The sequence below is a fragment of the Mercenaria mercenaria genome, chromosome 1 (genome assembly GCF_021730395.1).
Source record: "Mercenaria mercenaria strain notata chromosome 1, MADL_Memer_1, whole genome shotgun sequence".
In the NCBI taxonomy this organism is placed as follows: Eukaryota; Metazoa; Mollusca; class Bivalvia; order Venerida; family Veneridae; genus Mercenaria; species Mercenaria mercenaria.
In genome coordinates, this window is record NC_069361.1 from 114,069,192 (window position 1) to 114,083,275 (window position 14,084).

Sequence of the window (14,084 nt, forward strand, 5' to 3'; positions counted from 1 at the left end):
TCTACACATTTCACATAAAGACTCGTTTCTTTTAGTATAGACCGCTACAGAATTTGTTGTTTGTATATCAAAATTCAATGCCAATTTAGATTTTCCTATATGAAATTTAAAACAAAATATCCGCTCGAAAACGCTTCAAAATAAGAAATGACCCACACTTCCTTTATATCACAGGACGCTTTTTGAGGCGAGTAGGTCAAGATAATACTTTGCCTGCTGCAAAAATGCAGTCTCACGTTTTGTACTGTATTTCACAATTTCTGTCTCTAGGGTCAAAAACTAGGTCACTAGGTCAAATAAAAGGAAAAGCTCCACTTTGCCCGAATGTTTGTTCTCATAAAATCTTAGACGAGTTCTAATCTGGGTAAGTGGGGTCAAAAACTAGGTCACTAGGTCTAATAAAAAATGCTTGTTTACCCTCCAATGGCCGCATTTTTGGTCCAACGTAATGAAAATTGGTCAGAATATTTGTCTCCATGAAATCACTAAGTCAAACATGTTTACACTGTTATGGTGTGTTACTCAGGTGAGCAAGCTAGGGCCATCTTGGCCCTCTTGTTTATTTTCAAGGCTTAAGAAAATGCTTTATGGAAAGAAATATAAGTCCAGAATTTCTCTTGGGAGCGCCATTTATCAGTGTCTCCAACAGATACCAAAAGAAGACTATTTATATGCTTTCGCGATTGGATAAAAAGGTTAGAAAAATATGTTTCGGTAAAGGGGGGATATTTTGAAGGCTTGTAATAAAAGATAATTTTGATAAAACGTAGCACTAAAGAAATCCGAACCCAATGACAGAACTTTTTGCAGGACCCTCGTACTGCCGAAATGATGGTGTATGCGAGTAAATGTCACTGATAGGTGAAATAAAACCTTATAGGCGGGTTCAATTTACGCCTTATTACACATAAGAACAGTCCACCTAATTCTCTTAATCTAAATTTAGCATTAACGTTACTTTATAATTACATATTATATTGTTCTCTATAACACTGAAATACAATGTAAACAATAATGCTCTGGTATGCCTAATTGGAACAGCTATATTAAATTACAACATTGTATTTGTCATATTATGTAGAGCCGTTATTACAGCAAGCAAAATACATTCACGTTTTATTTTTTGTTACATAACGGTTTATAATATCACTGCGTATCGAAATTTTAGATTTTAGTAAGTGAAAAACAGGACGTATTTAAATGTTCATGTTCAGTAATAACTTTAAATATGGGACACTATCAACATTGTAAATCTCCTTGTCGCGGAATAGTTCAGGACTTTTTACAGTCCGCTCCGTGCCCTCCGCCAATGTTAAGCCACCGTGAGTTTCGTGTACACGCGCTCAGCAGAAATCTAACTCACCTGGATATATGCAGTATTTCGCTGAAGTGCAGACCAGCAGACCCTGATGTAGAGGAAGACTGTAGAGTAGGATCAGCTCGATCTCCGTATGCTATAATCATCATTATTGTGGTGTGTGCTGTTTCCGTTCTTGCTGTTACATTTTTCATAATGTAAGTGCATCACTTTTGCTTTAAAATTTCAAGAATTATGTTTCTATAGGCAAAATGTATTGAGGGACTTAGCAGGAAAACAAGATGTTTTAATATTAAATGACAAATATCATCTAGTAAATACATGTACTTTAGATAAGCATTCCATATGAAATTTTAACCGTAAATAATAATGATGTGCAATTACTGGTTAATTTTGCTCCACAATTCCATCGTGAAAATATCCACCCAACCCCCATGAACACTACACGCCAAAGGCAGAAGAGATGATTAAATGATTAAATTTTGTTTTCATTTGTATTTTAGCCAGTTTGTGTTGAATAGAAGGCAGGAAAAGAAAAGTAAGGTATACAAATTTCATCAAGTCTTTCTGAGCGTTACCTTATTGTTGCATAAGTTATTCTAATATTACGTATAACCGGGGTGCACAAATCAAACACACTACCAAAGCATGTATTCAAGTTATTTAAACGATTTTTGTATACTTCTCATTATAACAAACATGAAATTAACAGTATTTTTTGCATATTACTTAAAATTCGTAAACAGGGACACATTTTCAAAAATGATAATTTTAGATTTAAGATATTTTGAGTACAAACCGTTTCCAACGTGTTGACATGCTTCCAAGATTAATATGAATAGAGATAGATATTAAATAAAACATACTGATTGATACTTCCCAGCATTGTTGATAAGGATTCCTAAAATAAACAGTCGCATATAAGTTACATGCGATTCAATACATTCACGGTTAGAGTGTAAACAGCGTCGCATTAATAACATGCGAATTGCCTTGTCAATACATGATTTTTCTTCCGTTAGCATGTCCGAATCCAGTGAGAGAAAAAAAACTGTAAATGAAAATTATAAACAAATTGTTAATGTGATCGTTTGTAGTATTTATTTACAGAATGTAATCGTCGGTAATATTTATCTACAGAGTACACTAAGTTTGAAATTTCTGTAGCAAAGCAATTTTTCAGCGATAATCACGCAGTAAATAATGCAGGTATTGGTAATGCAAAGGCATACATAAGTGTATGTATGCACGTATGTATAAACGATAGACATGTACATATGAAACACAGAACATAAACATAAAACAATTAGACAACCAAGACACAGCAAACACATTTAGAAATACAGTAGGACACCGCCATAGAGCAGTCAGTGACAATTTGGTTTATTGCGACTCTTTATCTCCATCATGTTCCAAAATTACAGGACGATGTAAATAAAAATCAACCCAACCAGGTGATTCCCTAACGTACCAACTTAGGTACCAAAAAGCATAATATGTATACTGGTTGGGAACCATTTTCCGGACACATTTTCATATTTCGTCTTTATTATTCCCTAAAAAAGTATTTGACATAAATGAAGCCCACACTGCACAAACTTCAGCTCCTTCCACATCCGATGTTGTAATCAGCATCGTGTTGTGACGTAAAATATGGGTTCCATGGGGCCTCAAATAGGATCAATAAAATAGGTTATTTTTCCCGTCAGGTAAACCAGTATCCGGACAAATATTTTGACGTTGTTTTGTTGTTAATTTGATATCAAAATAAGTAATTAAACTATTTCTACACATTTCGTTATCATTCGCCTCTTCAAAATTGCACATGAAACATAACCCGACGTTCAATAGCAGCTACGAAAGCAAACAGAGGTTGACTATAAAAAACTCGAATTTCGTCTTATACGAATTCTTGATAATTCCAATAGATATAGAAAAAAATTAGTGCAAAAATCGACAGCCCTGCGTCTTACGTAACTTTTAGCGTGAAATTAAAAGTAGAACATGTTATCAGCAGACAATCATTATGTAGTTTGATTATTTCTTCCCCACTTGATACCTCGGCATGTGTGAACTACTGCGCATGCGCAATGCTATCTTCATGCCCCGTTAAGACAGAAAGTTGTTTTGTAAACGCAGGTGAGTTATCATCAAAAACCCAAACATTATACAGCCTTATAAAATAGTGTTTGTTGTAGACATGAAGAACAAACATCTAAATGATCTAGATGAAACAATTACATGAGTAACAACGAAATAAAGCGGATATTACATGTGTCCGGAAACTGGTCCTGTCCGGAAAATGGTTCCCAACCAGTAACCAGCAATGCTCATGTAAACATTTATATATGAAAACCTAACGAAACAAATACGCAAGTACTCAATGCATCGAAGAAACGAAACAACAAGACAAACACAATTAAGAACCCAATAAACAGGCCAGAAACAAGTTTCATAGCAACCTCGTCCAAATGAACTTATAAAACTGAACCGTCACTGGACACCAAACATGGGTGCGTCTCAAAATAATGTGATTATAACATGTTTTTATAAATCTTAACCTTGAATATCATTTCAGCTGCAAAATTTCAGCAAAACAACATACATCCTCTCATTTAATTTGTATACTTCTCTGAAAAGAGATTCGCATAAAAGTATAGTAAAAAATTGTATCTCAAGTAATGGACCCACAATTTTCGACAGTCGTGAATTGAAACGTCAAATTTATTTGTTTTATTTTTTCGTTTTCCTTTTTCATGTATTTTGACCTTATTATAATTTGTACAGCTTGAAGATTGAAATAAAGTGCAATACAATGAATACATTACTCAAAATCTTAAATGCATGAATCTCAACCATTCTCATTTACCTGATTTTCTTTATTGATTGTATATCATTACAATCATCTTCATTCTTTAAAGCGATTTTCAATAAATGGAGTAAACATTTTAAATAGGGTTTATGCTCGAGCTAATTATTTGTCTATTAGTTATATCATCACCTTGTATGAATGTGGTAAAGTGGAAACAAAAGTAAAATAAACTCTTAATTTACGGCATCAAATACTTCAATGGTTTCATCTGTTGTAACTAAAATTATAGTTTTAAAGATTCATTTCAACAAGTGATTTTAATAAACTAGTGCATGCCCAATACAGAACCTACATGTGTTCATTTAGAATATAAAATTATTAACAAAGAGGGTGTACCTTCCCTGTTTGGTTTCTATCAGTGTGTATCAAACATTATTTGATATTAAGGTTTTGCTTATAATACTTGTAAAAAGATCCTTTAGAAACATAAAACAAAAACAGAAATATTGTATGAATGTACAGCATGACGCAAAAAGTACCGGAAAATATAACAACACAGGGTCGTACATCATTACCTGAAAAGAAAAGGTATATTTATAACTATCTGTTAAGAAACTTATATACTTTTCATTTTTCAAATGCCAAGCAACATGACGACGTTCAAGATCAACCATTTGATAGTGCAGGTAACCTGGACGACCGAAGTCCTGCATCTGATATCCAAATGACAGAAAACAGAGTTGATGGTGAAGAACACAATAGAAGAAAAGGCAGTGATAGTTACGACGGCAATAAGAGTAATGATAAAGAAACAGAATCCGATATTAAAACTTCAAATGTATTAGAGCTTTCCCATTATTCTGATGAAGAAAGTTCGACACTGTATTGTACCAAACTATGATACAGTCGCAGCTATTTTTTTGAATAATGAAAATCTACTGTGATAATGAGGTGGGGTTTATATCATGTAAAGTATATGTACTAATGACTGATGAAATGTAAATAGTAATGTTTTAAAGTAATACCGAATTTACTAAATTTGACGCGCATAGACACTGAATCAGTTGAAGTCGTCAGTGATGAGCAGTTAAAATGTGGAAATGCTCAAAATTAAAACTGCTGGACACTACTTTTTGTGTGGAGTACTGGTAGGCATATTTACGAAGCATCGAGGCAGAAACTTTGATTTAAGATGATAGACAGTTTCCAGAACCACTAAAAGCTAACAATAGATCAGACGTTTATATGTTAGTTGGAAAGAATTTACAGAGGTAAACTGGTATTTTAAGCATATTGTTTAATGGTAATCAAATACACGTTATCAAATTCTAGTACAAACCACTTTTAACTGGTGTCTTTAGATACTAAAACCCTGCCTTTCTATAGTTTTACTGATCGGTATAAAACGACAAAATAATTGTGGTTCTACGGATGATTGTTCGTTTGGCTATATTCTTAGACATTTCTCGAACTCCACTCAATGAGTGCACTCAAATAAATTGCCTTACTCAGGAAGGATTTTATTTGTATTCATAATGGTGAATGACGGATGAGGTCCTGTTTCTCAAAGTTCATAATGCAAGTTTAGATAATAAATTTACACTATATTAATTCATTTGAAGGTAAGATAATAGTGTCATGTATGTATTTGAAGCGATAGTACATATTTGTGTAAGGTATTTTGGAAAAAAGAGACACTAGTATTATATTCGTTTTCAACACATTCTGATTAGGACAACGAAAAAAACATAGAAGCAAACTATTTGAAAATGGATATTGGCTGTCGAAACTTAGTCGAACGGGACACCTCAGTCACTCCTAGAAGCACACGTCGTAGTAACAAATATTTACATAATTATCGGTTAATTATCGGTTAATTCATGCTGAAAAATATAATTATTCCCTCCAATTTAATGTGTCATTAAGAAAACCTGTATTTATTAAATCTCTATTGAATGACATCGGAAACATTTATTTTATAAATGATACAGTTGTAATAACTGAAATTTACGCTAGCTTGTTTTCGGGAAACCCCAAGAATTAATGGCACGATTATACTTCAGTTGTAAAAATAAATTTCAATATAATCTTTCATCTTGAGCGAAAAATAATTAATGTATTTCTAAGTATAAATTTCATTCTACTAATACAGACGAGTCGACTGACTGACGGACAGACAGACGTATTATAAAACAAATGGACGTACGGCCTGACAAACATACGGACAAGCAATGAAATGACGACTTCCGACTTGGCAAATATATCACCCGTTAGCCTGTATTGTTAGATAGTAAACTTGCACGAAACCCACGCGTATTTGCTAAAGTTTCTCCCGATGTTTAGAAAGAGTATAAGGTCACTGGTTGAAGATGCAGATGGAAAATATCTGGCTGGAGGGTAATTGTATAGGCGGTCGTGAGTCTCTGCGTGTCGTATTCTTAACCAATAGAAAAAAATGAACCAAATCGATTTATTTTCCTTAAGCATTATTTTGTTATAGTAGCGTTTGAATTTACGTATCCATGCATAAACTGCATCACGTAAACCATCTTAAACCCCGAGATGTAAGACGAGTTTTTGTAGCACCGGCAATCCTGGCTGGCATGCTAGAAACTATAACCTTCTCAATGTTTAACAGATGTGTACCGGCTTTTCATGCAATACAAATGTTCATGTCTTAATTGCTGGCAAACATATTTACAGGGTTGTGCATTTTGTTATATTAATAGTACCCGACAGTTTTTCGGCGACGCCGTCTAAATTCGTTTTCGTTACCTATGCCACGTGACTTCAGTTTGCAAATCAAACTACTTGATAACGCATTATAGATAATTTATCAAAATGGAAGATTTATGCAACACTCTGCCTGATTGGACGAGAGTGTCAATTTCTTTCACTCTGTTGATTGTGCTACGCTGAGTGAAATGTAGACAAAGCGTTTATCCTAAACGACGCTGTTCACAGTTTTAAAGCTAACTTTGGCTCAGTATATTTAGCAAGAATATTGATATATCTCAAAATGATAAGTAAGTTTAATAAATATGATAAAAACCTGTTCAAATACCATCATATATCAAATTAAAGAAAGAGCTGAATACGGTCTGCGTATCACATGAATAAGGGTGTGATAAGAGTCTTTTATGTAGAGAAGTGCTTTTTAAAAGATTTTCCTTGTTACAATTGTCGTCTGTGTATGAAAAGGTTTCTTGCTTTTGTGACTTATTCAGATTGCATAATAAAATGAGTACTTGTTTGCTTTGATATATTTGTTATAAATTATTTAACTGATTTATTATATATGAATATTTTTCTTTAGTATGGTATGCAAATACTGAACTCAGTTGAAATCTGTTCCATTATATATATGCTATTTAATGACGGAATCTCATTACACTGAAATGAAGGTATGCTGCAAACAGTTTATCTATGTGATATGACTACGGTCAAACTTTGCTTATGAAACAGAAATATTGAAATAATTACAATTGCTTGACCTTCATTTTTATAGATGTGACGTCATTGTCCAAAGATTCATGAATAGCGAATATGCATTTGTTAAAGCGGGATCAGTTGGCCTATTTTAGAAATAAATAAAAATAAAAAATAAAAAAATCCTTTAATTGATTTTTTCTCACGTATTCTAATCAAACTTGATTTGTAGCATCTTTATTAGGCCCGCAGCCAACTTTGTTCAGCTGGGACATTTGACCCCTTTTAGGGGCTGCTAGAGCTAAAACTAGAAATGCCTTTATACAGCGTCTCATGAACAGCTTGGTGGATCTTTGTCATACTTGGTCTGGAGCATCAGTATAAGGTCCTCTTCCAAATTTATTTATATAGGAACTTGGGCCCTATTAGGGACCACTATAGCTAAAAGCAGATATGCCTTTCTTCGCATTAACCACTAAAATGTAATGGATTTTTATCAAACTCGATGTGTAACAATATCGTAAGGTCTCCTGCTATTTTGTTACAAATGGGGATAGGGACCAATTTAGCTAAAAATATAAACACGTTTAATGACCTCTTCTCATGAACCGCTTCATGAATCTTCATCAAACTACTGCTGTACTTATTCGTCTAAGGATAAACGAAACAAAATTGCAACCCTACGAAACCTTCGCGAAAAATTAAAAGAGAACCATTTAAATTGTTAAAGTGCGGTGTTTAGTTTTGCAATTTGAAAAATGTTAGATGAAAGATGAATGTTAGATGAAAAATTCATACACTTCTTTCCTTATTACAATTCGCCGACCATCATTTTTAAAGATATTTCTTGTTGCACATGATTTTGTTTGTTCATACAACAAATGTTTTACAAACCCGAAACTAGCCTGAACTAAGCAAGGAGGTAAGCAATTGATCATTCTCGGAATAGGTCTGCATGGTGTTTATAGACCTATGAGGAGATTTGAAAACCTCGCAAATACCTCACAGGTCTATAAACACCATGCAGACCTATTCCGAGAACAATAACTTCGACGTAACTTTGGCACCAGTCAGTCTACATTTCAAAGGAATGACGCTCCTAACAAACTGGTTGTCATCAAAATATTTCATATTACGGCTACAGTATGAAGTGCAGATCTATTGTATGAAGTCTTTTACCATTTGAACTCGGTATTATATTTTTATGGTCCTTTGGGATCATGTGCCCATCAATATTTCTAAAATAGAGTGCGCACCCAGGGTGCGTGAGGGTTGTTGCATATTTTATTACCTGTCAAACAGACTAAGCCAAACCGATTGTATTGCTTAGTTGCATAATTTGCTTCCAAACTATCCTGTTATCGGTTTTCCTTGTTTCTCGATTCAACGCATGGTAGTGACATACAAATCATTTTGCTGCCTTAGAGATATAGATAGATAGATATTTTCAATTGATATATTTCATTTCAGACCAGTTAAACATCATAATTTTAACACTTTTCTTGAAAAGATACAAATGTTATGGTAATGTATGTACAGATATTATTACACTCGCTACAAATATCAAATATGATCTTGAACGTGAAGATATTTTTCGGCGAACGAATTCGTGACCTGTACGTCATGTGACAAAAATTTGCAAATCAGACTACTTGATAACGCGTTATATGAAAGATTATACAACACTGCCTGAATGGACGAGGGCGTCTTGTCTTTTAACTCTGCTGATTGTGCAACGCTGAGTGAAATGACAGACGAAAATCGTTTGTTCTTAAAGACGCTGTTTATAGTTTTAAAGCTACGTTTCGCTCAATATATTTAGAAGAATATTGATATATTATCTAAAATGATAAGTAAGTTTGATAAATATAATAAAATCCTGTTCAAATACCAACATAATATTATATCAATTTACAGAAAAGGCTGAATATGGCCTGCGTATTACATTAAAAAGGGCGTGATTAGCTGATCGATTAAGGGCCACTGCTAAAGTTAATCGTCGTAGAAACAAAATTGCACCCCTACGAATTCTTTGTGAAAAGTTAGAAGAGAACCATCTAAAATGTTAAAGTGCGGTGTTTAGTTTTGCTATTTGAAAAATGCCAGATAAATAATAGAATAACACAAAGGATATGAAGCCCTTATAAACTTCTTGTGTTATTACAATCCGCCGGCCATCTATTTTTTTTTAAAGATATTTCTTGTTTAAAGTATATTCAGAGTAGCGCTTATAGTAATTCATAATGTCCATACAGTAGAAGGAATTTTAAACAGTTGTCTTCGTCTTAATTGTTGGTACGAAGGGTCTTTGGGAACGTTCTAATGGGTACTTTTTACAATGGAATTGCTGATTTCTGTTTGAAGTTAAAAGAGACCAGTTAAATGCCACGTCTTCTATTTCATTATATCAATAACCGACCTGTAGAAAGCTTCATTATTATGCTACATTCTGTGACTAAAAGTGTTTACTGTCACACACATTAATACACATATGTGTATTTGAATAATTCATTAGCCGATTCTGGGGGCAAGAGGGGGTTATACACAATTCATTATTAAAGTTTTTCAGGAAAAGGGGCTTCCGTGGTCGAGTGATAAAGGACCCTGACTTCGATTCACTTGACCCTCACCGTTGAGGAAGGTTCAAAACCTTGCTCTAGGTGTATGATTCTTTCATGGCTTACGAAGGTTCAGTGGTGCTACCCAGGTGCCCGTCCGTGCCTAAAAGAATGCCCGGAGGGACACCTGAAATATTCCTCCATCATGAAAAGCTAGAATGTTACCATATGACCTATAATTGTGTCGGTGTGACGTTACATCTAACAAAACAAGTCATTAAAAGGCTCAACCAATCCGAGTCTGCTAATACTTTGCGTGGGTGCCTTCTATGTGTAAAATCTTATTTATGTATACCTTGGGGCAGCCGGTGTTGTTATGTTGTCTCGTCGTTTGGAATTATGAAGTCCATTCAATGTGTCTGAATAACAGAGTTTCGCTTAAGTTGATGTTAAGGGACATGATAGGTTTCATTACCTCTCACGAACATACATAATACTACCAAGTTTGCGTTTTGTGCTTCAAAAGGATGTTCTTATTCTTTTCTCTGTACCTGATACCGTTGATATATTATTTGAACCATTTTAGGACACAATTATTTATGGCTTAAATCTTGACACTGGAAACCGACGAAATTAATGAAAGCTGTATGTTTCTGTGGCCTTGAATTCCCATACTCTGGTGGGATTTGGCTTCTGCATACCGCAATTGACCCAATGTGGATTTTCTTATGTCTAGTCGCTGTAATTAAATCATTGTCTAGCATCTATGAAACAATATATTTTGCGACTACATTACACCTTTCAAAATTACAAAAATTGGAAAAATTAACATGTCTGTCAGTTTTGTTCCTTTTTCAATTATATCTTTTGATAAATTCTATGTGTGGAGATAGTTTGATTAAATGAGACTTGGTCTGAGGTTTGTCATTACATGTATTTGCAAACACTTAAATGTTTACAATAGACTCCCAAGTTGGGGCTAGAGGGTAAGAGTTAACCTCTCATGAATATATTTATTCAAACCCATTTATTTGTATTTGTTTTTTTGTGGCTACATCAGCTTCATAATATTTCTGGTTTCATTGTTTGCCCCTAATCAATCACTTGAGTTTCTGGGTAATTGTATGCAGTATGATGTTCTGCTTTCGTTTATAGCCAGTCTTAATAAATACTCATTTGGTGCCAATGGTTAAGCGGCTATATCATAGTCATGACCTTTAATTGAATAAGATGACTACCGTTGTATTTACTGTTTCTCGGGGTTTTCAATCACTTTAATCACTGAACATCTATTTCTGGGTGACCAACCCGCATGACTTTCGGATATGGTTACACAAAGAGAAAATGTTTCCTCGGGTAGCATTTTGCCCATATTTTCATTATCGCTTGTCAGGTTTTCACAAGATAAAGAGCGTCAAAACAAAAGAGTGTTTCCTCCTCACAAAACGTCAATTCTTTTACTCAAACACTTCGCCCAACATTTAAACCACGAAAGGTAGTTGGGCGGAGAGTTTGAGGGTAGTACCAAGAACTAATGGCAGATGTTTTATGTGGAGGAAAGCACTCTTTTTGTTGTCTTCGACGCACTTCCTATTTTTTTTTTGTTGGATTTAACGTCGCACTGACACATGACAGGTCATATGGCGACTTTCTTTTAATGATGGAGGAAGACCCCAGGTGCCCCTCCGAGCATTATTTCATCACGAGCGGGCAGCTGGGTAGAACCACCGACCTTCCGTAAGTCAATTGGATGGCTTCCTCACATGAAGAATTCAACGCCCCGAGTGAGGCTCGAACCCACACCGATGAGGGGCAAGTGATTTGATGTCAGCGACCTTAACCACTCGGCCACGGAGGCCCCACCACTTCCTTTTCCTTTTATGAAAGTCCGTCAAGTAATAAAGAAAATAAAGGCAAAATGGTTTTCTCCGTGTGCACAGTATCCAAAAGTCATGTGGGTTGTCCACCATATATATACACCGAAATGATGGAACTATCGAAGTATACGAGTAAAGGTCATTTGATATCGTATCATTTTGAGTACCAAACCTTATAGGCAACTACATTTTACCCTTTACTACAAATTGCCTGTACGAAAATAGGAACTGTTTTACATGTTAATGAACTGTATTTTGAAATTACAGCTGTAAAAGACTTGTAAAGTGGAAAATGAACAGAACTATAATTGGCGGGATATAACTGAAGTTCACAGAGACACCACATCTTCTAAAATAATGGAATTTTAACCACTTTGGCGTAAGTGCAACTATTTTATCATGTAGTATAGTTGTTAAAGGATATGTATAAGTACATGCATTAACTATTTTCACTATATTTGAAGCTGATAAATTTAAAAGAAATAATTGCAAAATTGTCATATGTTTTCATATGATCTGATGCATAGTGTCTACTTTGTATCCTACTCTTGAATTTTGAAAGTGATATACTGTTAGCATATATCATATTTACTTACAAGATCATTTGTTTTGCCATTTTTGTGGTAATTGCTACCCTTTCTAAAGAATTACAATTCATCCTAAAACAAATTGTACCTCTGCTTTCGTCCGTTAAAATAATGTCTTCTTTTTAATGACCTAGCTGTTATATTTCTGCTGTTGTAACTTTGAGGCATTTTTACAGCTGTAACATTTTCATTATTACGGCTGTACATTATTTACTGCTGTACCCCACTGCATATTCCAGTGTGTTTTACAGTTGTTTCACAGCTGTAAATGTAAGTCTACAGTTGTAAATTTAATACTGTTCTATGAAATCTACAGGTGTAAATTTGAAATAAACATGACTGATTTTGAACAAAAATACAGGTCCTTTACAGCTGTACATTTTCATACAGGGGAAAAGTCCGTTTTATTTTGCCAATCTAAATTTTGCAATGAATATACGTTGTTACTTTTGTTACGTATTTCTATAATCACTGACAATAAAACAGTGTAACAATAAAGTGCTGTTATACCTTATTGGATAAGAATAATGTATTTGTCAACACGTAAAATTTAGATAAGTACTGCAGCTAAAAAGCGTCGTTGTTTACATTTGCACATTAATTAACTAAACTTTATCTTAAGATAACTTGTTTTTTGAAATGTCATGCGAAACTTGTAAAAGACGGATTTAAATGTACATATTTAGGAATAACGTAAAAAATGGGACACTATCAGCATTGTAATTCTCTGTGTTACAGAATAGTTCAGGACTTTTTACAGTTCGCTCCGTGCCCGCCGCCATTGTTAAGCCACCGTGAGTTTCGTGCACACGCGCTCAGCAGAAATCTAACTCACCTGGATATATGCAGTATTTCACTGAAGTGCAGACCAGCACATCCTGGCGTAGAGGAAGACTGTAAAGTACCGTCTGATCGACCTCCATATGTTGCAATCATCATTATTGTGTCGTGTGTTGTTTCCATTCTTGCCGTCATATTCTTTACTTGTATAATGTAAGTGTGTTACTTTTGCTTTAAAATTTCAAGTATCATATTCCTACGTTAAATGTATTCAAGGATTTAATAGAAACACGAGTGTATTTGACATTAAAAACAAATATAATCTAAACACAGGTTCTTGAAATTAGCATATTCCTTATAATTATAATCTATAACAAAGATGTTGTACAATTACCGGTTGATTTCTTCTAAAACATAATCCAGCATCCCTCTACCTACCTTATAAACACCAACCGCCACCGGAAAAAAAAGAGATAATCAAATCTTTAAAATTGTTTTGAATTTATATTTTAGTAAGTTTGTGTTTAAAAGAAGGCAGGAAAAGAAAAATAAGGTAAGTTGTATCTTTAATATTTATTTTCCATCAACTTTCTGTTCGTTACTGTTATGTTAGATAAGCTATTTTATTATCCGTAATACCTTCTTCTCGTACACAGTAGGCCTATAACATATGCCACTTGTTTAAATCGAAATACGCTTCCGTCCTGTTCTAGTTTACGTTTA

General features: G+C 34.3%; 1 protein-coding gene across 1 annotated transcript; it reads left to right on the forward strand.

The window, feature by feature from the left end:
• The first annotated feature begins 1,073 nt into the window (after nucleotides 1–1,073).
• Nucleotides 1,074–6,211, forward strand: LOC123525349 (uncharacterized). Its single transcript, XM_045304325.2, has 3 exons — nucleotides 1,074–1,515; nucleotides 1,822–1,861; nucleotides 4,777–6,211. The coding sequence occupies exons 1-3, from the start codon at nucleotides 1,229–1,231 to the stop codon at nucleotides 5,029–5,031; spliced, it is 582 nt and encodes a 193-aa protein (XP_045160260.2). The 5' UTR covers nucleotides 1,074–1,228; the 3' UTR covers nucleotides 5,032–6,211.
• Nucleotides 6,212–14,084: the final 7,873 nt, after the last annotated feature.

What these genes read in the sequence shown, in the direction of transcription:
- LOC123525349 (XM_045304325.2), top strand. Translation starts at nt 1,229, where the DNA reads ATGGGACACTATCAACATTGTAAATCTCCTTGTCGCGGAATAGTTCAG. An exon ending in GCTGTTACATTTTTCATAAT is followed by an intron (nt 1,516 to 1,821) that starts GTAAGTGCATCA and finishes TTTGTATTTTAG; the next exon opens with CCAGTTTGTGTTGAATAGAA. An exon ending in GGCAGGAAAAGAAAAGTAAG is followed by an intron (nt 1,862 to 4,776) that starts GTATACAAATTT and finishes TCAAATGCCAAG; the next exon opens with CAACATGACGACGTTCAAGA.